We start from the raw sequence: 23,386 nt of genomic DNA on the forward strand, positions 1-23,386 counted from the left end.
TGCGACGTGCCACTAACCAAAGGGTGAACAAAAAAAAAAAAGTCAAGTACAGCTAGGGCATTACTTCAAATAAAATATGAAAAATTAAACCCGTCACATAAGTAATACGTTCATAGTGGGCACTTGAGTGCGGACGCTTTACTGGCATCAAATGGTAAAGAGCAAACAAACAAAAAATAAAAGCACTGATAATTGCACGTCCAATTGGCAGGTATGATGCAGTTCTTGGCGCGCACCGAGAGAAAGCGGAAAAATGCGAAAAAAGATCACGAGCACCTAATACGCAAGCAATTAATATAATGCCGAAATCAAATGCGGACATAATGCGTGTTTATTCTTTGAGTGTGTGGTATGAAATATGAGTAATCGACTGGATATACTTGCAACTACTGCTTACCGGACTATATATAATCGGGCTACTTGCCGCGGGTGCTCTTTGCAATACTAACCAGACTATAATTGTTAACAAGGTTGATATTACACGTAAAATACTTCCAAGGGATTTTAATTATTTTCCCTTTGGGAACTCTTGTCGTGATTCGCTTACTTCGCAAAGCGCGAAGCCGCAAAAACACATTAAATTTCATTGCTTCACGTGGGAGCTTTTTTGGTGCTCCAATTAAGTAGGTAAACTTTTTGAACCTTCACATTTTACAGGAAGTTTGCACAATCTGAAGTGCAAAGTAATCGAAAAGGACCGTGCATCCGAGCCAAATTTTTGAGTAAATTGCGACCTAGCTTCGAACCTATAGCGCTATTTTTGTTCGTGGTGAGAAACCATGCGGCCTCACAACCTCTCTTTCGCAGAAGGATGATCTAGCGGAAGCGAATAAGCGTACCCTATAGCCTCTGCGTCCTCTATTTTCCGTCGTTATTTCTTTTTCAAAGCTATTCATTTTTTTTTTTATTTTGTATGTACATAAAACAGGACTAGAGCTATCTTCTGGAGGCAATGACTTGCAGATTACCGGTGGCTTGCGCACCCTAGAATGGAAACATTTTCTTGAAGAATTAGGTCATCTCTACCTCCATGCGGGGTAGTCCACATTTATTTCATTCCAACTGAATGCCGACTTCTCTTGTGGCTTCAGTGACGTACTGTAGTCGGCATAGTTGGCGTGGGAAACAACGGAATATACCATTTTGGACTGTTTTGATAATGGGGCTACTGTGACCAGTTTTAGTCAGTGCTCGAACGCACGTGTTGTATGTTTCACTTCTTCATACATCCTGCCTTCACACTGCCCTCTTTTCAAAACGACTACATTTCTGGACGTGAATTAGGTGCTTTATGAATGCTAAAGCAAGCTGTACTGCGAGTGAAGCGTGCTGTGCGAGTCGTACGCCGGCCCTCTCCAAGCTGTTTTCTTCGGAGCCAACTCCTGTCATTGCCGACGGCCAAAATGGAAAATAAATTAGGTGATTGCTAACAGTACTGAGCACCGTTAACCGGCATATTAGTAAAATCTTGTCGCGAACAGCTCGAGACGACGCACAAGCAAACAAGAACGTACAGTCCGCGCGGTATCCGCCCCGCCGCACAGCGCGCATACGCGGGCGCCCAGACGGCTGACACACCAGTTGCTGGTGGCGCCCTCTGCGCTGCGGCGCCTCCGTCATCGCAAAAGCGGCCCCTCGCTCCCATGCATTTCGCGGCGCGGTCGACACACTGCCCAATATTCTAGAGCACTATAACTGAAGCAAATGCGGAGCGAACCGTGAGCAGGTCGCGCCCCTTGCGGCGGCGGAGAGCGTAACTCAAGGAGAAAAGTTCCCATTGTTCCCGCTGCGACTGAGACGGCCGTGCCGTAAGAAAGCGCGCACTCTCCCTCGAGAACGGCCGTGACTAGAGTTAAGGCTCCTCTTTAACTAGAGTGGAAGCGCAGCGCCTCTAGCGGGAGAACTGCCAGCCGGCGTGGCGCCCCACTAGACATGGTAGCTTGCAAGGGTGAAGAAACGGGCTAGTTGGTATATCATCTTGGAAAGCAAAACAGCGCACTTCAAAACACAGACGCAGAAAGGGAACAGCAACACAGCGCTGTGTTGTTGTTCCCTTTCTGCGTCTGTGTTTTGAAGTGCGCTGTTTTGCTTTCCAAGACATGGTAGCCCATCTCTCGCAGCTGGTTCACGCTTAGAGGTCAAACGTGGCACGGTCCGGGATTACGCGAAAGCCGGTTCATGGGCGTAATATTGCTTTCGCAATAAAAAAAAACGTTATGGCGTTTGTGATGCACCGCCGCTCGCGAGCTGGGGGGTTGAGCAGGTCACGAGGCTCGCGAACGGCGGTGCATCACAACAAACGCCGTATTTTCTTTTATTTATTAGTCAGGCGGCAGTCACGATAATACATGCTAAATATTAGTCTAGCGCTTAGAGCCGTCTGTGATAACTGCGCTACCTGGCCCGCTCGCACATGAAGAAAAACGACAAAATACATCGCCATCAAACCCCATCGCACATAAAGCACGCACCGAACAAATCCTCATTGCAGCTGGAGACGATTCCACTTAGCTCTGCAGCATCAACCCCTGGCTGCTTTGCCCTTTGAGATCCCTTTCCATCTCTCTCTGCCTCCGCGCTCTCCTTTAGAATTTTTTTTCTTACAATAAATGTAAGTCTGTCGTGAATCTGCACGCTAAGAGCATCTCAATCTGTCACGTTGAACATAGCCCGCGCTCACTCTTACAGTATACAGTATACGCATGTGTTACGAGTGGACTGTGAAAACGCTGAAACATTCCCCCATACGCGTGAACATGATACTGCAATCACTGTCACTACTTTCCGCCCCGAAGGCAAGAAAAAAAGGGGGGAGCTTTCACTTCCTACCTGTGTTGGTGTGGCCATTACGCAGTTCAGTTGCGAACCAGTACCTGCGACCACTGTGGCTAGTAGCGTGCAGCTGTGAACCCTCCTGGTAGTAGGCGGTGGTTGCAAACGTGATGCTGGTGTCATCGTCATGATATAGGGTGACGTCGGTGTAAATGCGGAGACCTCTGTGCTGGTCTTGTGTATCAATTATGTGGCGTTGTCGGTGATCTCTTCTTGGCCCCTTGGTGTTGGTTGGAAGGGGTTTTGAATCCGTTACCAATGTTTCTGTCCATGGTGCTGTAAGGTTGTTCAATATGGGCAAGTGAAGGTTTTCTTCGTCAGATTCAAGTAAGGAGGCGGTGCCCGTTGGGTGTGTGTCGCAAGTTTTATGATTGGCTCGATGCGTAGCAATAAGCATCCACTGGTGGGAGTTGAGCGAATCTGTGAAGCTCCGTAATGCGCGTGTGTACGGGTAGACCAGTTATAACCCTCAAGGCAGAGTTATAAAGTAAGCCAAGTGTCTTGTAATTGGCTGCGGTCAAGTCAAAGTAAGGGGCACCGTAGCGGAGCTTAGCGAGCAGAATAGCGACGGTGAGGCGACACGCTACCTCCGTCCCTGTGCCCCCACTCTTGCTACTGAGCTGTTTGATTAAGTGGAGCGTTAGCTTCCATTGAGATTGCAGCTGCTGGATCCAATCCTTAGCAGTACCATGTTGATTGATGGGAACGCCAAGTATCTGGAGATGACCTTCTGGGGTTTGTTCTATGCTTTAACCACCGAAGTGAAGGTTGACGTCCATGCCGCCAGGCGGTGAATGAATGACCAGAAATTTTGTTTTTACTGCCGTCCAATGTGTTTTTCGCCGCTCCCGCACGATGGCACCACATCCTCCTGCAAAAGGCGGATTCATGCCAAGCTTTTTTTGCGCTAGCATTTAAATTCACAACTTAATCGCTAAATAAAAATATTTCGGCCTTCAGGCTTCTCCGCAGTACACGGTGACAAGTGGGGACACCAGTGATGACGTCATCCCTAGAGATGCATTTCCAACGCCTAAAATGTTTGCTCTGAGGAAGAAGACCAATGCCAACGAATGTAAAGGTCGCTAGGCGTCGTTTGGCGGCATCGGGTGACTCGCAGAAAGAATTGGAAGAAAGATGTTGAAACTCCAAATGTCACCCATAATGACGTCACTGTCTAGTTTCACCACACTGCTGCAATGCTCTGAGAATTGTCGCAAATTTAATAGTTGACTACGTCATAACTTTATATGACAGCGCGAAACCATTTCATGAGCTTAATCTACAACTTTGATATAGTATTCTAATGTGCGTATATTGGGAAATTGTCAAAAGCATTTCAGCTTTCCTTTAAGCAAGGAGGTTGCAGGCGCGGTTCAAGCGTGTCGTCTGTTGCCTGCAAACGCAGTGGCACTTCATGCAAGCAAAAGTGTGTTTAAAAACGCTAACGGAGTTTTATTTACCCTTGTGATGCTGAAAGAACAGGGTTAGTAGCATTTAAAATTTATTTCTGCCACTGCAGCGGGGGGGGGGAGTAGGACACCATGTAAACGAGACTAGCAGCAGAGAACTCGTTGCAGCCGTATTTAAGAACGCCTGAGATAAGCGGTCTGCGCAGAAAACATGCGAAGTTATTACAAGCATGGCATTGCGCTGCGTCACAGGGCGGATGGGTGGTGCGATCGTTTTGGGATTTGCTGACGTCATATAGACGATCCTTGGGCCCACTCCACACCGAGCAGCTTTTCAACTGTATCTTATCTAAGTTAGGCCTTCGCCTTGCAGCAGGTATAGTCCAGCTGATGATGATGGTAACAATAGCAACCCACATTAAGTGGTTGCCGCACCAATTACTACCAGGACCCTAGCACCTTCATTTGAAGCTTGCAGTCTCAGGAAATGAGCACATACCTGCCAATGCCTTCTGTAGTACAGCGCCTGCACCGTCGCAACCATTATTCACACAATATTGAGGTGTCCCGTCTGTTCCACTGAGGAACTGTGTGGTGACGCTAGTTTTATGCCGACCCTCGCATAAGTTTTGTTGTTTTAGCATTCCTATTTATAAGTAATAATAATGCAGACAGTATTTTATAAGTGTTAAAATAGTGCCGTCCTTGGGAAGTGCACACATCTCTACTTTAGCAGGTAGTTTGGCATCCTGTACACAAGAGGCGCCACCATTACGCCTTATTCTTTTGCTTTGTTGAAAAAGGAGAAGGGAAGAGGATGAGGCAGTCACGCAAATCCTCACGCTGCAGGTACTGTCTAAAGGAGGCACTGACCTGGCAGGTGGCAAGGACGGGCACGCGGATTGGCTGGAGAGTTATGTGACGCACGAGACCAAATGGCATGATAGAGATGGAGCGGGCAGCTCCTTCCATACAGAAGGGCGAGAATACCATGAGCATAAAATTAAAGAATACCATAAAACATTGTGTGCTGCCACTCCGATTGGTTAAGCTATGGCCTAAAGCAAGTAATTCAAGTCAAGGTCTGTGTAGCTGATTAAGCAAACTAAGGCTTATGATTGACCAATCACTGGTGATTGCTTGACTTGACGTTAACTTGGCTTTTCGTTGAACCTTTGACCTCAACCATAAGCTGAAAACGGCCATTGACGTAACTGGGTGAATCGATTTTTCTCTCATTTCATCTTGCGCGCTGTGAATCTTCGGTATCAAGCAATGTCACATGTTGCAGGTCAATGACTAATACACACCCCTAGCATAGTGTGTGCCATCAGACTCACCACACTTAAAAGCCTGAAACTGCACTTTGAAGGAAAAAGGTCATTGTGGCCATGCCTGCCACATGTGCGCAGCACAAGTCACTTGCCTTCATTGTTGCCGGGCTGCCCTCAAGAACAGCAATAAAAATAGTTTATTTTGTATGTTGCCCACGAGGCACCCAAAGTGCGCCGACGATCCCTTCAAATGGGCACTTGACTCTCTACAGTGGTCCTGCCATGTGCCTTCTTTCAAAGAAGTCGAGCTGTGCTATCTGCTGTGGCAGGAAGGGCTTCCCGCGCCCCTCAGCCCGCTGGGCAGCGTTGGCGTGGTTGCGCAGATGCATGGGCACTGCTGGAAGTGGGCCCACGTGCCCCCGCACGGCCTCTTCGGCGCGTGCAAAGGCCTCGTATGTTTCCCGTGACTTGGACGCTCTCGCACAATACACGGCGCAGTGGGACAGCGTGATCTGCGACAGAATACAGCCCAGTGGTGCATAACTGAGTTAACAGTCTGCTACATGCATTAGAAAAATGCAACAAAACGAGTGCAGAGCCAACCTCATGAACAATGCCCCACAATTCCTTCCGAGAAGATGTAGTGATGATGCCATCTGGTGGTACCGCCACCAGCAATGTAGTGCAAGTACCAAGTTATAACAAGTGCAATACACCACTTCAAATGAGCCAAGACACCAACATTATGGGCGCACGTTTCTATTAACACTATAGCATTAAAGGCACCATGTTGCAGGAAAGCCGGTGTCAGTGTTATGGCTGTAATGTGAAAATAAGAAGTTAAGAAACAATAAAAGTTTTGCAGAAACCCACGGTGTCGAACACGGCTGCTTCGCAATGCGAGGCAAGCACACAACCACTCCGGCACAGAACCGCATTGCTTCTTTCCGAATAAAGGTGGACCTAATGTATGCATTGCATTACGATTGTCAGATCTTTAGGTGCATCATTAGAAAGAAACTAATTATGAAAGTAATAGTTAAGTGACAGTAGCAAAGAACATTTCCGCTTTACTTACCTGCAATGCAACACTCACTGGAAACTTCCTTAGATCATACGGCACTGATTCAACAGATGGTGCGAGCCGCTGCCAATTTAAAGCCTTATTCATCCTCATCTTCATGTTATGTTATGTTGTGTTGTGTTAAATGGCGCATAAGCAACTGAGGCTATCATGCGCCAAGTTCAAGGTTAAGGTTAAAAACCAGCTTGGTGTATTTATGGACTGTAATTGTTCTGGGCTATATGTATGTATGATATTAGCTTCTTTTAAAAAACTAATAATGCAGGATAAGTTGAAAAGGGCATTTTCACCTAAAACCAATGCCGGGTGAAAAGGAGTGTGTTCATTGTAGAACTTTGTGAAATGTTTTCTCCTTAGTGCTTCAAAAGTTTTTATAAGTATAAGACATGGTTTACAGCGAGGTCACCACTGCATACTTCGCATATGGGTTTGTCTTGTTTTACGAGTAGGAAATTATGTGCGAGATGAGTGTGGTCTATACGAAGGCGACATACAACCACTTCTTTAAAATGTTCCTGGTGGGTACTTGATTTCCATTCTCCCAACGCAGGCTTTATCAAATGAAGTTCTTATTTTACTGCGTTATTCCAAGTGCACTGCCATTTATGTTTCTGTTTACAATGAGCTAACTTCATGCAGTCTTTAAATTGTAAACATACTTTATTTGTTCCTCTCGAGCCTGAGCTGCACATGCATCTGTTCTCTCATTCCCTTTGATTCCTACGTGGCTTGGGACCCAACAAAACATTTTATGTTCAGTCCCTGTGCAGTGGCATCTGCTATGTTGTGTATGATTTAATGGTTTAGCGGCATTTCTAGGGTGAAGGGCGGTGAGTATAGTCAGGGAATCAATGCAAATGATGCTGTTCTTTGCATTCTCGTTTAATGCTGTTTCGACTGCTAAGGAGACAGCGTAACACTCCGCAGTGAAGATGGAAGCACAATGAGGCAACCTTACAACTTTTTCTCTTTTATCTTCTACTAGAGTACTGCCTACATAAAATGCTCTTTAGAACCGTCAGTATAGAATGTTTCATAATTTTTGTACTTTTCGTTGAGGGCTAAAAATTCCTGCAATAGGTGTTTATGTGGTGTTTGGTTTTTGTTGAATTCTGTAAGTGTGAAGTCGAATACATTTGGGATTTTGTACCAAGGTGGCAGAGGGTACAGACAATGCACGACATCAGGTAGTGTATCTAGTATGTTCAAATCTGTGCACATACCCTCGAAATGAAGCAGGAGCGGCTTGACTCCTCGGGGCTTGTTATTGAACAGTGTCCTAGATGGGCATTTTGTAGTTATCGTGTAACAATAGTGTGTTGGTAGTGAACGAATTTTCAGTATGTAAGAAAGTGTGAGCACGGTTCTTCTGTCTGAAAGTGACGGCTCGTTTGTTTCAACGTAAAGGCTTTGTACTGTTGCTGACCCGTATATAATGCAACCATAGTCCAAGGAAGGACACACGACAGAGTGGTAAATTTGAAGAACAGATGATCTATCGGAACTCCAGTGTTTACGCGACAGGACTTTTAAGTATATTTAGTGATCGGGAAGTTTTCTTTTTCAGTGCATTTACAGTACAGCCTCGATAATTCGAACTCGGTTAATTCGAAATCCCGGATAATTCGAAGGTTTTCTGCAGTCCCGTATTTTCCAATGTAAATTTGGCCGGATAATTCGAACAGGCGGCCTGCGCCAGCCCGGTTAATTTGAAAATTTGGACTGCTATGCGGCAATGCCTGATCCATGTTTCGCCGCAAACCCGGCGAAACGACGGCCCTACGGAGCCGCGAGGTAAAGCCACATAGTAATGGTGATGATTTATAGGCGAAGCGCCCCAGCCGGAGCACTCTCTGCACAAAAATCGGTCCACAGTGCGCCTCGCGCACCGCCGAAACACGCGCCTGCAGAGGAAAAGACGTGCTTCACTGCAACACGGCGGGCATACCGGTTTTTATCACGTGACCTCGCCCCCACTCCATCCCTTGGTGTGCTTCGCCCACTCTTCCCCCGTGCCTCCGACGCTGCAAGTACGCCACCACCACCGCCGCGCCGGTCTCGCCTGCGCCATTTCTTTGTGTTGTGCGCTGTGGTTAGGGGTCGGCTACTGTGCCGTTTTTTTGGGCGGGACTGTGCAGAAGTGCTAGCTTTGTGACCGTAGCAGTGCAGAAATGCCAAAGTACAAGACTTTAACACTGCAGCAGAAGTTCTGCTTGATCCAGAAAGCAGGCAAGAGCGCTTGTTCGAAGACCGAGTTGGTCAAAAGGCATGGCGTGCCCCTCTCGACGTTGTCCACAATATTGAGCAACAATAGCAAGCCTGCTTCAAAAATGCGCGGCTGCCGCCAAAGGATGAACTCGTCTACAGGCACAATAAGAAAGCCTGGATGACAGGTGCAATATTTGAAGAGTATGTGCGGCAACTTGACCGCAAGTTCGCGGCCACGGGCAGGAATGTCCTATTTGTCGTCGACAACTGCCCGGCACATGGCGACATCCCACATCTCCAGGCCAACAGGATGGTATTTTTACCTCCGAACACCACTTCTATCTCACAGCCGATGGACCAAGGCGTCATTCACCACACTAGGAAGATTTATCGGTACCACCTGCTCAAGCGCATGCTCCTTTGCTACGACAATGGCAAGGAGTACTCCATCGACCTCCTCGGAGCCATATGCCTCATGGTGTACGCTTGGAAACAAGTGGAGCCCACACTGATCAGGCAGTGTTTTGAACACGCTGGTTTTTCCAGTGAAAGCACTGTTGATGCCGATGCAGACCACCCATGTACTACTACTCTTGACGAAGAAGGAGCAGAGTATTGCGACCGCATCAATGCGCTCTGCGCAGAGGATGAGTCCAACGCAGTCGGCTTCGCCGAGTATATCAACATTGAGAGCGAAGAGCAGACTGGCTACTCTGACTTGGAGGGTGAGATCACTGCTGGTACGAACATGCGCGATGACAGCGACGATAGCGACGACGACACTGACGAGCCTCCCCGAGCACCTGCTCTTGGTGAAGTTATCGGATCGCTGAACGTTATCCGCAGTTTTGTTGAGTGCCGCGGTGGAAGTTCACAGATGTTTAGTCTATTTGACCAACTCGAGAGCATGACCTTAGGAGCCGCAAACTACCGGACGCGGCAAACCAGCATCTCTGATTACTTTCAGTAGTAATTCAAAATATGCCGAATAAAGGTAACGCGTTCCTGCAACAAATTTTTTTGCCTAAGTCTTACTTCTTGGTGTGTTCGGTTAATTCGAAAACCCGCTTAATTCGAAGATTTCTCGCGGTCCCGATGACTTCGAATTAACGAGGTTGTACTGTATCTGGAAAGTGAATTTTTAGTCGAATATTAGGCCCACAGACTTGTGTTCATCTTTTACAGGTCATTCGGTCTCGTTCAGGTGTAGTGCAGATTGCCAGTAATCCTCATTTCAGTGAAAAAAGAACAGACGCCATTTTTTGCGGAGAGAACCGGAAACCACTTCTGTCTGCCCAGACAGTTAGCTTATTAACTGCTAACTGCACTTGTCTTTCACAGGTATATATGCTTGAAGACATGCAAGCTATCTGAAGATCATCAACATAGACTGAGTACATAATAAATTGCAATATGATTTTTTATTAGAATTCATTTTTACAACGAAGAGTGTTGTGCTTAATATGCAATCTTGAAGTACACCATTTTCCTGCATAAAACTGCTTGAAAGGGTTGAGCCCAGGTGCACATAGAATGAGCAATCAGATAAAAAGTCCTTTATACAGTTTAACATCTTGCCATGGATGCCAAGCTCAGCTAAGTCTTGAAGAAACCCATACTTCCAGGTATCATAAGCTTTATCTAAATCAAAAAAATTACGGCCGATTTGCATAGTAAATCAAATGTGAAGTAGGTGCGTAGCACTGCTTAACCGTTGTACTTCAGCACGCCAAGCACGGCGAACCTGCGCCGCAGTGCCTGAAGGCCCGGCTTCATTCACTGCGACGTGAAGCAAACGTGAGTGCAGCCGCGTCCTCAGCTTTCCTTACACCATCTTCAGAAATGAACGAATACAGGCACAAAACACCTCTTTACAACGCACTGCTCTGCGGCCAAAAGGTCTGAGGTGGGATCATAGGGGGAGAGAAAGAGAGAGGGAAACACGCTTGAAGGCGAGTGCCAGTTAAAGCATGAAGGCAAGCACAAGCAGCTTCACGACGCAGTGAGCGGCTCGGAGCCGAGGTCCAGGGAGAACCACGCGTGTATGTCTGCTGTCCGTGAAGGCTGAGGAGTGACTGATGCGAGGGAAGAGATGTCGAAGTTGAGGACGCGCAAGCGACACTAGACTGCTCGCCCTGGAGTAACACACGTTTGCGAAACGCTGCCCAGTGATGGCCGCCACGTCTGCAACTGACACGCCCCTCTTTCACTGTCTTACTCTTTCACTGGGGGCATCTATGCAGCCGCTCCGCCCCCTCAGTGTTAAGTTGCGTGATGCGGGCGTTGCAGCTTTCCCTTCCTCTTCAAGTTCACGGAGAGACGGATGGACAGAGAGAGAGCAGCTTCTGCTGCAGCCGCTCCGCCTCCTCAATGCTAAGCCGCGCGACCCCACCTTCTCTTTCTCTACAAAGAGTTCCCAAAGAGAGCGTGAGCAGCTTCGGACAGACATCGGCGAAATCCCTGATTGCAGCTAGTAGTGCTACGCACTAAAAGACAGCGAGACAGTGTTGTTTGTGTATAAAAGCGTCTCTGATAGTATTTTGGAGACGAACCAGGTGGTCAGTTGTGGAGCAATGCTTTTTCAAACCCCACTGATGGACATCAAGGCACTTGTGCTCGTCTATAAAAAATGTTAATCGAATGTTCAGGATACTCTCAAATGATTTTGCGAGACAGCTGGTGAGGGCTATGGGTCTGTAGCTGCTAGGAGATGGTGGTCTTCCAAGTTTTAATAAAGGAACAATGATGGCTTTCTTCCAGGACGCGGGGATTTTACCCGATACTTAAACTTTGTTAAAGAACGTTAAAAGTGCCTCTGTGCAGGTGAAGTTAGGTGCGCTAACATTTGATAATGAATTTCGTCATGGCCAGGCGGTGTCTGCTTGCCAGTCGAGAGTACTGTACGGAGTTCTTGAAGGGCGAGTAATTTGTTGAAGGACTCGTTTGTACTACCATTTGTTGGCAGTCTTTGTTTCTCAGCTGACTTTTTGTGTTTTAAAAATGATTCTGTGTAATGTGATGAACTGGATACTGCACAAAAATATCGACCTATAATGTCTGTCTGTTCTATGGTTGTTTGCATACTGGGGCCTGTCAGAAGGAAAACTGTGAAAGGGGAAAAGGTGCCATTTAACTTTCATACTTTTTCCCACATTTCTTTTGATGGCATTGAGCTATTTATAGTAGATATATACTTTTGCCAAGAAGATTTTTCCGCACTGCAACGTACGTATCGAGCTTCAGCTCTCGCCTTTTTGAAGTATAATAAGTTCTCTTGAGTGTGATAATGACGAAAAATCCCCCAGGCCTTGTTTTGTTTCTTTTTTGCTTCTTTACACTGTTTATTATATTATAATAGAGTTTATGACTTTTCTTTACTATTTCAGAGGATAGAGGAATCGCTAAGTGTGCTGCATCAATGATGCAGTTTGTAAGAGCTTCATTTAGGCCGTCAACACTAAGGTTATCAAAGATTATTTTATCGAGATTTGCTTTCTCTTCGAACAGGGCCCAGTTAGCTAAGTGTAACTTCCAATGTCTTGGTTTAGTTGGGGAAATTTTTGGTGAAGATGTTGGACTGATTAAAACCGGTAAATGATTGCTTGCATATGGGTTGTCAAGGACATCCCATTTAAAATCCATGAAAACCGAGGAGGAACTAAAAGATAAATCTATACAGGACATTTTTTAAAAACTAAGTGAACAGTACGTGGGTTTTCCTGTGTTTAAAGGAAAAGGTTATGACACAAAATAAAATCTTCAATAACTTGGCCCTTGGAATCAGTTTTTTCGCTACTCCAAAAAGTGGAATGTGCATTAAAATCTCCTACTATTATGTAAGGTTCTGGAAGCTGCTCTAAAGGTTCCTCTAATTCACTGGTTGTTATATTCAGATGTCGCTCTAGATATATGCAGCACATTGTTAAAGTTTTAAAGTTTGTAAAATGACTGCCACAGCTTGTAATTTAGTCTTAAGATGATGTTCTCGCGCTGCGACTACATTATTGACCACTATTGCAACGCCTCCCGAAAGCCTGCATGTCTGCTCTCGGTCACAGCGGAAGACTTTATAGTTTTTGAGTATGCCCTTGTGTTTAGATCCTAGGCTTGTTTCTTGTAAACACAAAGCTACAGGTGAAAATATGGCTAGTATGTCTTTTACGTCATTTAAGTTATTTAAAAGTGCTCTGCAGTTCCAATGTATGAAAGCCATTGTGTATTTATTATGTTCAAACTTAGGTACTGTTTTCAGGCCCCTTTATTCAGAGCTTCTCTTTTTTTTTTACATCTGTCTGAGGAGCTGTGCCGCCCGTCTGACGTTGACAGCACAGGACTGCCTTGAGTTGTGTCCACGCCATCTTCTGATGCACCGGACGTTCGCGTTAAACGCGTAGGTGTGCTTTTGTTTGACCTCGCCATGTGAGGAGAGGCCTTGGGGCGCGCAGACCTCGAGGTCTGCATGGGTTGTTTCTTGGGTGGAGCAGCACTAGCCGCTGCCACAGTGGGCACAGATGGGCCAGGTTCGCTGCGTGTGACCTGCACAGATGCTGGAGGCTGCTGTAATGCTGTGCCCTCTTGCGTTACAACAGAGTAGGAAGGTTTCTGTGACAAAATCCTCTGTCTTCTTCCTTGAAGCTCAACTTTTCTTTCACTTTAATGGTTATAATTTCTTTTTCTTGTTTCCATGCTGGACATGACCGTGAATACACAGGGTGTTGTCCCTGACAATATGCACAAAGGTGAGTTTCAGCTTCTTCTGCCTCATGTTCGTGGGAGGAGCATTTAGCACATGTCAGCTGGCCCCGACAGCTCTGAGAGCCGTGGCCGTACCGCTGGCACTTGAAACAGCGTCGTCGTGGGTTGGATATGTATTGCTTCAGTTGGAGCTTTATGTAGCCTATTTCTATGGATTCTGGAAGAATGCTTGATGCAAAAGTTAGGACAATGTGCTTGGTGGGCATCTCCCTGCTATCACGTCTTATCTTTATTCTGTAGACGTTGGTCACATTTTTGCCTTTCAGGCCTTCCAGAAGTTCATCAGAAACAACACCACGGATGGTGCTCAAGGAACGGTGTGGGCTTATTGTGACTGGGATGTTTCCAAAGGCATTAACTGCAGACAGTTTCTCTTGTTGGTGGTTATACAACACTTCAAGAAGAAGGTCACCATTTGCTAGTCCTTTTACCTTACATCCTTCTCCTATGGCATTTGTTAGAGTCCTGGTAACCAAGAAAGGGGAGACAAGTCGAGCGGTTTTTTCGGCATACTCGCTATGAACGATGTGGAATCTTGAAAAGCTTGTCGGATTTTTTTTGAAGAATTGAGCGGCTACTTCGGTGCGCCCTCTTTTTCGAGAGAGATCAGTTTAAAAGAGATGTAGAGCCATAAAAAATTGTATATGTTCGGCTGTGATGTCAGCCGCCCATCATGGAGCCCAACGACGGGACAAGTCAGGAACTTGTTCCTGCCCATGCCAGCTGTGCACCCCGACTATAACTAAATATGGTGTAACACAGCGTGGTTATCCCTCAGTTAACCCTCACTGCCAGGAAAGAGGAAAATGCCAGAAGGGAGGAGAATACAGGGAAGTTGTGAGAAAGAAGATAGGAAAGTGAAAGGTGGAGGGGAGGATAGGAAAAGGCGACTGCCGATTTCCCCCAGATGGGTCAGCCCGGAGGTGCCGTCTATGGGAAGCGTGGGCCAAAGTGGTGTGTTGCCTCTGCTGAGGGGCCTTAAAGGTCCCTCGATATATAAGGTTTGCGATATAATTTAAGCACCTGAGATAGCAAATCTTGGAGATGATTGTATCAGCAAACCATCTGTACTTTTTGACAAGAAAAAGAAAACTGGAGCTGTTGGATGTACAATAATTTTCGTGGAAGTGATGACACGTGTGGCAGAAGTCACATGTCTATGTCTCCTGCAGTTCGCAACAGTGTATAAAGCAATGTATGCCTCGAAATAAACTTGCTGAAAGTCAGTGCTCATTATGTGTTCTTGCTCTTGTGTCTGTTTTTGCGCTGTTACCTGAAGATGAATAAATACAAACCAAAGCTGCTGTTCTGGCTTGTGCATCAATCCATTGTCTTCAAAGCATTGGGGTTTGAGGACAGCAAACAGAGCCCGATAACACTGTCATGAACTCTTAAAGGTGAAGCTGAGACACAGATTCAGCACTGTGTCTGTGTCTCCTCTCGTTCTCCTCCTAAATACGCTGCACCGATAATGTCCTGGTTCTCGTCTCTCCGGTAAACCTCGATAACACAATGCGTGCTCGCCTTTCAGTACAATATATGCCTCATTCGGCTTCCTAACCTCAATGAGCCGATTTCATACCCTCTAGTTCCTCTAACAGCACTGCTACTGAACTAGCTTCACTAGCCAGGATTCTAGCGCTAACGTTGCCAGGGTCAGTTTCCAATGGCGGCCTGTTGGGAGCCAGACATTCTAAGCACCGTTTGCTGCATTACAGGTCTGACCGCCGCCATGGTCAGTTGCTCCACAGCCGCTGGTGACTGAGGGCCAGGGGTTTGTTGGAGTATTCATAGGAGGTTGCGGCTAATTACTGCACCAGGGTGGCCAAATCCTGTTCTGGTGAGGGAGTGTGTTTCCAAAGGTCTTCACCAGCATCAGGTCGCACCCCAAGCCTGCTTATGCAATTCCATCAACACATTTTTTTAGGGGTGCGCAAATAGCGAAAGTGCCTCTCGAATTGAATATCGAATAGAATATAAGTGCTTATAAGTTATAAGCTCTGATGCAAAAAAAGCAGCTGCTGCACATGATCCGGCAACAGCCTTTCTTGCCTGGGCGTGACAATCTTGACAGCGGTAGAAAATAGCTTTTCACTTGGAACTTGTGTTGCTAGTACAGCCAGGTATTTCATGGCCATTCTGCACAGGCTAGGAACTTTCTGCTTGCCTGTTTTTCTCCAGCATCCAAGAGGGTCTCTATACCTGCAGCAAAATGGCTGTAGAACTCCTCTTAGAACCTTTTCTTTTATTTATGGGTAGATCTGCACCACATTTGCACCATTGGTACACTCTCTTCTGCTGATTCTAAAACTGCAAATTGTTTTCACCTATACACTGTGTGCACAGCTTCATGAAAAGCAGATTAATCGTCTCGAAAAAGCAGGGTATCCTGCCAACGTAATCTACAGTGTAACAGCAAGTCTACTGCGATAAGCAAAAAGGGACGGCAGTAAGAAAGCCTCAACTGTGCCTTGGCCAAGACAGCAGGTTCAAGTCATCCCTTATCTGCACAAAATTTCGCATAACCTGATAAAGATTGGCAACAGGAATGATGTAACTGTGCTCTTTTCTGCACTTTCAAGTGTCTGTACCGTTCTAGCCAAGAAACGTGAGCAATGTGAAAAGAAGCATGGTAGTAGGTTCATCGAATGCTCCACCAATGTTGTGTTCTGCCTGCCTCTCACTTGTGAGTGCACTTACATTGGACAGACGGGTAGATGTGTCAATGGCCGAATCACTGAACATAAGAGGAATGCAGAAAGCTACAAAAGTGACAACCTGTATGACCATATAGTGTCTGTCAGAAATGCAAACCTGTGCATGAGGGCACTATTATTCTCACAAGTGGAAAAACCAAAGTGCAGAGGGAGATCACTGAAGCCTTTTTAATAACAAAAAGCAGGGAAAAATGTATCAGTTCAACTTCTTTAACACTCTTAACTAAAGAGCTAACCGAAGGACATGTGTGATCTGCTGTATCACTTGCTGTAACGCTTATATTTGTTTGTTGATTTTTTTATGACCGACGCGGCTTTTCCCAAGGAAATACGTTTTATTCACTTAAATTCTTTTTAGCCTTTTGGCTGTTTCATTGGTTATAGTTTGCGAATGCATGTTTTACTTTGTAGATTAAACTTGCATGCGTGCGTGCGTGTGTGTTTGTGCACGCGCAGTCTTGCATGTGTGTGTCTGTCTGCATTTGCGGGTCTAACCTTGCCTTCATTTGGCCTTTTTAAGTGCAGCAAGCAACCTTTGGCCTCGGTAATAAGCTGAGATATAAGCAGTTTTTTGCCCTGCTTGGCAGTGGGTGTTTTGCTGGTTTTGTGAATGCGCGTTTATCTTGTATCACTTTGATATCTGATTTCACTTTGTTATATATGTAGGTACAGTTTCTCTAATAAAATCAGTTGGAAGTTTGCGCTCTGTCCTGTCGTCACGTCTCTTTCTTCTTCAACCTATTGTGCAAGTTTATTCCGTTCGCTAATATGAACCAACTCACCCCGAAGAAAGTACTTATTTCATCAAGGTTTGCGATTCCGCATGCCGCGCATCATGCCGTTTCGCCACTGCCGCCACGCCCGTGCAAACTGTTTAGGTATCACTTCTTCACCGTCACCGTCGTAATTAAGCTGCCCATACGCAGCAAGAATCGCCTTGATGAAATCGTTCACGGTCCTCGCTGTCGCGCCGAGCCCCACCAGCTACATTGTTATTGGCCCATTGTGAAATATCAGCGCTTCGTCACTGATTGCAGATAACAACATGCGGCGATGCTGCGTCACCGGTGCGCCTCTTACTCAACCTTTCTTTGTTTTTTAGGACAGTATCAAGCCTAAGTCTATATTTTCGCCGTTTTATGCCATAATCATGATGACGAAACGGAGCTAACCGCAACCAGTCGACGCCGGCAGCCAACCAAAAGTGGTCAGTTTGGTCACATGGCCTCAGAACCCAATTTTGTCCCTTTATTTCCCGCTTCAGGTGTTTGCTGCTCTCGGACGTCAATCGAGATAAGGGAATAGCCTGAATCACTATCGTTCTAATGAGATCAAAATGATGCCTTCGGAGCACATATCTATCGAACTGCGGCTGATCAAATCTCAGCACGATTTGACCTCAATTTAAAGGGCCAAGCGGTCAGATTAGTGCTACCAGGGTTTTGAGCTATTAATTTATTTCCTCCTGCTGTGCTGTGGCTATAGATTAAATATGCGTGCCGCACGATCAGAAAACCATGCAACTGCGCATTCACCCAAATACCCAATAGTCAGTCCCGCAAATACTAGGTATTCGAAAATGTGCTATTCGATTCGTATTCGAAAATTCAAGTATTCGCACACCCCGTTTCTTTTTCTTCTTTTTTTTTTTTGATCAGTTGGAGAATTGTGCGGCACCGGGATTTTAACCACGGTCCTCTTGCACACGAGGTGGATGCTCTACGTCTACGCCACCACTGCCTTCTGAATAGACATGCTCAAATGATGTGGAGCGGATCTGGCCACAGGCAGATGCAGATGCAAAAAAGAACTGCGATGGAGTGCTTGTTCTGAGCCAGTGCGGCCTCCTGTCCCCCATATTAACAGCTGCAGCTATTTCGACCGCGAAATAAATGTGTTGCTTCATCTTTCCAGCATCTTTCACCTCTCAAAAAAAAACCTAAATTAACAGCGCAGTGTAGTGTATATTAAGCTCCGCAACACGTGGGTACGCCTGCCATAATACGAGGTGAATGGCGACATTGGAGGCCCAATACAGCAAACACACACGAGTGCAGTATTTCGACACGACATTGCCTTGCTTGTTTTTTTAGAGGTGGAAGACGCTGGGAAGATGAAGGAACACGTGTATTTTGCGGTCAAAATACCTGCAGATTTTAATATGGGGACAGAGGGCCACGCTGGCTCAAAACAAGCCCGCTATAGCAGTTTTTTTTATTTTACGAAAACTGCATGGTAGAGCGCATAAGCACTGCATTCAACATATATGAGCAAGAAAAGTGTCGTGTTGAAATACTGCAATCGTGTGTTTGCTGCAGTGGGCCGCCATGCACCCCGTAAGAGGCGACGGTCGCTCCAAGCAGCGTGTATCTCCGCTGGCAAGAGCGCCGCGGCACATCGCGCGTGGTAAGGAGAGATGAAAAAGTCAGAGAGGGAGAAAGACGTGACGCCGCTTCGAGCAACGCGTACCTCCACGGGCTAAAATGGCGCGGCGGGCCACGCACGGGGCTAATAATAAAGGAGAATGAAAAAAGAAAGAGAGAAAGAAGGAAAGAGGTTGTCTGGCTACACTGATCAGCAGCCGATTGTACTATGCCTGGTCTGGCAACAGGTGCATTTGGTCTGGCAACACTGACAGTTGGCGCGTGGGTACACCAGAAGAAATTTCGCCGATGAAGCTGGGTTGCCATTATTTTCAAAGTGGTGGGCACAGAAGCATTTTCGATGCAAACATCAAGCATCGGTAAATTGTTAAGTGTATTTTATGAGCCACAAATGTGTCTTATGCCACTGGACAAGTGTGAACACGCCAAGAAAAAGCCATGGAATAGATTTTTACAAAAAGAATTGGATCAATAATGCAGTAAACACACAAGAAAAAGAAAAGAAAATGCAACACAAGACAAATGAGGTAACAAACATGTGCTCATCTTTGAAGCTGCAACCGAATAAATCACCAGGCGAAAGTTGATACGTCTGATGACTTCAACAGCACACTGTATCGGGCAGGTTGGTGTCGTCTCACTCTTCATCTCAATTTCAAACTGTGAAAACCTCTGTTGATTCCCTTGTCTTGTTTTGCACTGTGTTCCTCTCAACCGGAGCCCACTACTGCACTCCACCGTCAATGAGCATCAGACAGGCCTTGATTTGTTTGATTCCAATCGATTTTTCAAAGGCCAATTTTCCGGACCTGCCTGATTATTCGGACTCTGCCATGGCACCACCATACACTCAACACCGACCAAAATTTCAGACGTTTGAAACTTGCCCTGTTCAATTTTCTGGACTTCTTCTCTCAATCACAGGTCAAAAGTTACAAAGAATTGCCACAACATCCCTACTCTTTTGTTTTTCTGCAACCTTGAACCCACATTGCATGCATCCCGCATACCTGCCATACTCCCAATGGCAGGCATCGCTAGCAGTGGGGAATTAATTGAACTGTTACTCCTCAAAATTGGGCGACCTGTGCCATGGGCCTCTGCTCCACAGTTCCGCTGACCGGCGGCGATGGAGCTCCACCCCACAAAGGACGGGAGAGTAAAGGTACTTCTACCATGTGACTGCTTGCCTGTCGCTGTGAGCAAGAGAGCCAGCTGTGCGAGCTGCTGAAAAAGGCAGCAAGTAGTGTCGCACGAGTCCCCTTGCAAATGCCGATGCGCGAGCACAGAGGAAAAAAATATTGTCCGCCTGTTTAGTATCCCGAAAAGCGCCCGCTGCTAACTGACAACAGATGCTGGTTTTACTTCCTTTTGCAATAGACCAGGTGTTCCAACTAAACACACCTCCAATGTTCCTAGATTTCTTTCTATACCGCTATCACCGGGAATGACATCAATGAAGTAAGCATTTACTCTGCACTTTCACGTTGCCCTGCAGTACCGTTAATGAAGCCGAGATGAAAGCATGTCTAGACAGTTGATGGCGAGACAGCATCTTTTTTTTTTTTTTTTTTAACTAACGCGTGCAATAAACAACTTCTACAGCTTTTTTTCTTTTTTTTTTTTTTTTCACGCCAGAGACTGAAAAAAGGTGGTCATGAAGAGTCACGTGGGAGCAGCAAGGACTCGCCCGAACTGGACTGCCAGTGCCTCTTTCTGTTTGAACATCGTACCGCTCCGATCATTGCATGCTTTTTCCCGCTGCTGCCGCCACACCGGAGAGGAGACTGGCTGTGAGAATGAGGAGATTGATGCAGAAACAGACTGACCAGATTTTCAAGGTGCTTGGTAAATGAAGTGACGTTTTTATTGTGAATTAGGTTTTCCGGGCTACCTGGTTTTCTGGACACTTTTTCGGCCCCTTGACGGTGCGAAAAATCAGTCGGTGACTGTATATAGCTTTTTATCACTGGTAACTAACATGTGCTCAGAACAGGGCACTTTTAACATGACAGCCAGGACATGTCACTGAAACAGAACTTCTAATGAGGTGACAGGAGGGGCATGAGCAGCTTACCCTGCATTCAGGCAGCCCAACTTTCATGACGCTGTCGTGTGTTGCCACGGCCAGGACCAGTGCATGGCTGTCGGCAAGACCTTCCACGGAGGAGAAGAAACACATGCAGCTCCATAAACTAGTAGCGGGTGCAAAAGCCACAGGAACAGAAGTGCAATACGCAGCAGCAAAACTATGTATTTGATTTTATACCTATGTATACTAGAAAAGTTAACCAATTCAGTGGCCCACCTACAAAGAGCAAGCAAGTGGACACGCAACTGTTACTTTCCAAGACACACAGTGGCTTAGATACAACCCACCAGTGGCAATTGGGGGGAAATCCAGTTTGAACTATGTAAAACCTCATTACAAGAGACACTCAAGGGACCCGAAAAAGATGTCTCTTGTAACCAAAAATTCTAAAAGCACTGTGTTGATCAGTTTACTGCACCTCAGCACATAAATGCATTTACACGCATTAATAGGAAATTGTTCAGGAAAGCTTACAGAAGTTATTCACACTAGTATGTATTTTTGTGACTGCAGAGTGTATTCCTTCCCAAATTCTGGAGGTAAAGCGCTTCACTTTGCAAGCGCTTTCCTGTTGCTTTGAAGCACTCTTACATGCTTGTCACCCTCAGATGCTGACACTTTTCCTCTGAAATGTCCTCGTAGTCATCCTCTATGGCACATGTGCCATTTACTCGCACGAGAATTGTACAGTCTGTAAGCTCTTTGGGAGCACACAAGATGCACATCTGCAGATACAAATTCCTCAAACGATTCTAGTACCTCAGCAGTCTCTTGGATGCTCACCCAAGCTTCATCTTCAAGGAAGCTTTCCACAGTATCCATATATGGGCCCTCTTACATCATGTCACCACATTTAAAGCCTGCTTGTCTGAAACGGTTTTACACAGCTTCATTTCTCAGGCCATTCCAGACACCTGAAATCACCTGAACAGCAAACTTCGCATCAATTACTATTGTACAGTCTTGCTGCCTGTCGAACAACAGAGGTTCTACAAACCTTGTTTTGTACAACAACTTGACTGAGTGCATAATGCCTTTGTCTATTGGTTGAAGGTACCGTGGGGTTAGGAGGGAAAAAATAACTTTAGTGGCTTTGAGCACAAGAACTTTGGTGCTGCAAGAAGCATTGTCCGCAAAGAGAAAGACATCAGGATTCTGAGCTTTCATCTTGTGATCAAATTTTAATAAAGAAGAGTTAAAAATGCTGGATGTAATTCATGCATTTTGATTTGCTTCGTAGGTGACTAGTATTGCGATGCCAGTGGCTGAAACAGCAGGGTCATTTTGGCTTTCCAATCATGGGGAAGCACTCCTCAGTTCCTTGTATATACAACAAAAAGGATGCCAATATGGAACAGAATTTAGCTTAGGGAATCTGAAGTGCATCATGTACGAGTTGGCAAGCTTCAGCTGCATTGCATGAGCACACCTGGGTTTTGTCCCTTCTAAATAGTGAAGAATTTACTTCTAAGTAGTGAAGAAGTAACCGAGTGTCTCTAGTAACCATGTCTCTTGTATGCAATGTTGGTAACATGGCAGACATAGAAAAACCAACCAAACCATTTTCAAATGTCTCTTATCCCGGTCCGGATACTAATGAAATGCTGAAAGAATTACTTGAAGGGCAAAAAGGCCTAGCCACTGAAGTGACTGCTTTGAGAGAGCAACAGAGCAATATGGAAAAACTCATGAATGATATGAGACTAAGGTTTACAGCCTTGGAGAAGCAGACAAACAGGATTGACACTCTAGAACAAACAATATAGGAACTCCAGGCGAAAATAACTGATTTAGAAGACAGGAGCCGTCGCTCAAACCTTATTGTTTTTGGAACCTTATTGTTTTTGGAGTAAAAGAGGAACCCGGGGAATCTGAGGCTGACTTGAAAAAGAAGTTTCTTGAAGACATAGCGCAAAAAAGAGACGGGGACAACACAGATGTAGACAGGACAGGCGCTAACTGACAACTTTTTTTCGAGGAAAACCACAGCACAATTTATGTCAAAACTCACGTGACAATCAAGGGGCCTTATACTACGACCAAATAAAGTTTGACAAAGGGCGGCCGACAATCTTGACCCGGAGAAACCAAAAAAGAAACAAGGGGGGCCGGATAGCATTATCAACAGATTATATAAAACTCATTGTGAATTTAATACAACAGATGGGGTGCGAACAACATCATGGCCAAGGGACGGTGCCACCCAACCACAGCAACGAGCGAGCCTAAAAGGGCTCAAAACAAGGGAAGTAAAAACAGTCATAGGTCAAAACCAAAAAAACGTGCGAGGCAAAAGCAGAGTCAGAACTAAAAACAGATAAAACGTGCGAAGCAAGAGCAGAGTCACAACTAAAAACAGATGACACGTGCGAAGCAAAAGCAGAGTCAAAACTAAAGACATATGAAACGTGCGAAGCAAACGCGGAGTCATAAGCTAAATCAGACGATACGTGGGAAGCAAAAGCAGAGTCAAAACTAAAAAACTAAAAACAGACTCAGGAGTGTAGAAGGCTCCCCGCTAAAACATTGAAGTGCTAAGCAAGAATGATCAGGATGGGCGAGTGGAAGAACAATTATGAAGAATGAGAAAATCAGGGGAGTAAACACACCAGAAACCGGGAAGTAATA

The 23,386-nt window shown here is 45.7% G+C and overlaps 1 protein-coding gene across 1 annotated transcript in view; it reads right to left on the bottom strand.

Annotated features, from left to right (window-relative positions):
• Window positions 1-5,675: 5,675 nt before the first annotated feature.
• Window positions 5,676-23,386, bottom strand: part of LOC146201312 (ATPase WRNIP1-like) — a 144,275-nt gene continuing 126,564 nt past the window's right edge. Inside the window, exons 7-8 of the mRNA XM_084595757.1 lie at window positions 20,744-20,823; window positions 5,676-6,030 (exon numbers count right to left, since the gene is read on the bottom strand). Coding sequence (XP_084451883.1) covers window positions 5,785-6,030; window positions 20,744-20,823 — 326 coding nt within the window. The 3' untranslated portion in view covers window positions 5,676-5,784. The remainder of the gene's footprint in view (window positions 6,031-20,743; window positions 20,824-23,386) is intronic.

Source organism: Amblyomma maculatum, chromosome 2, assembly GCF_055883805.1.
Source record: "Amblyomma maculatum isolate TAMU_Amacu chromosome 2, ASM5588380v1, whole genome shotgun sequence".
NCBI lineage: Eukaryota > Metazoa > Arthropoda > Arachnida > Ixodida > Ixodidae > Amblyomma > Amblyomma maculatum.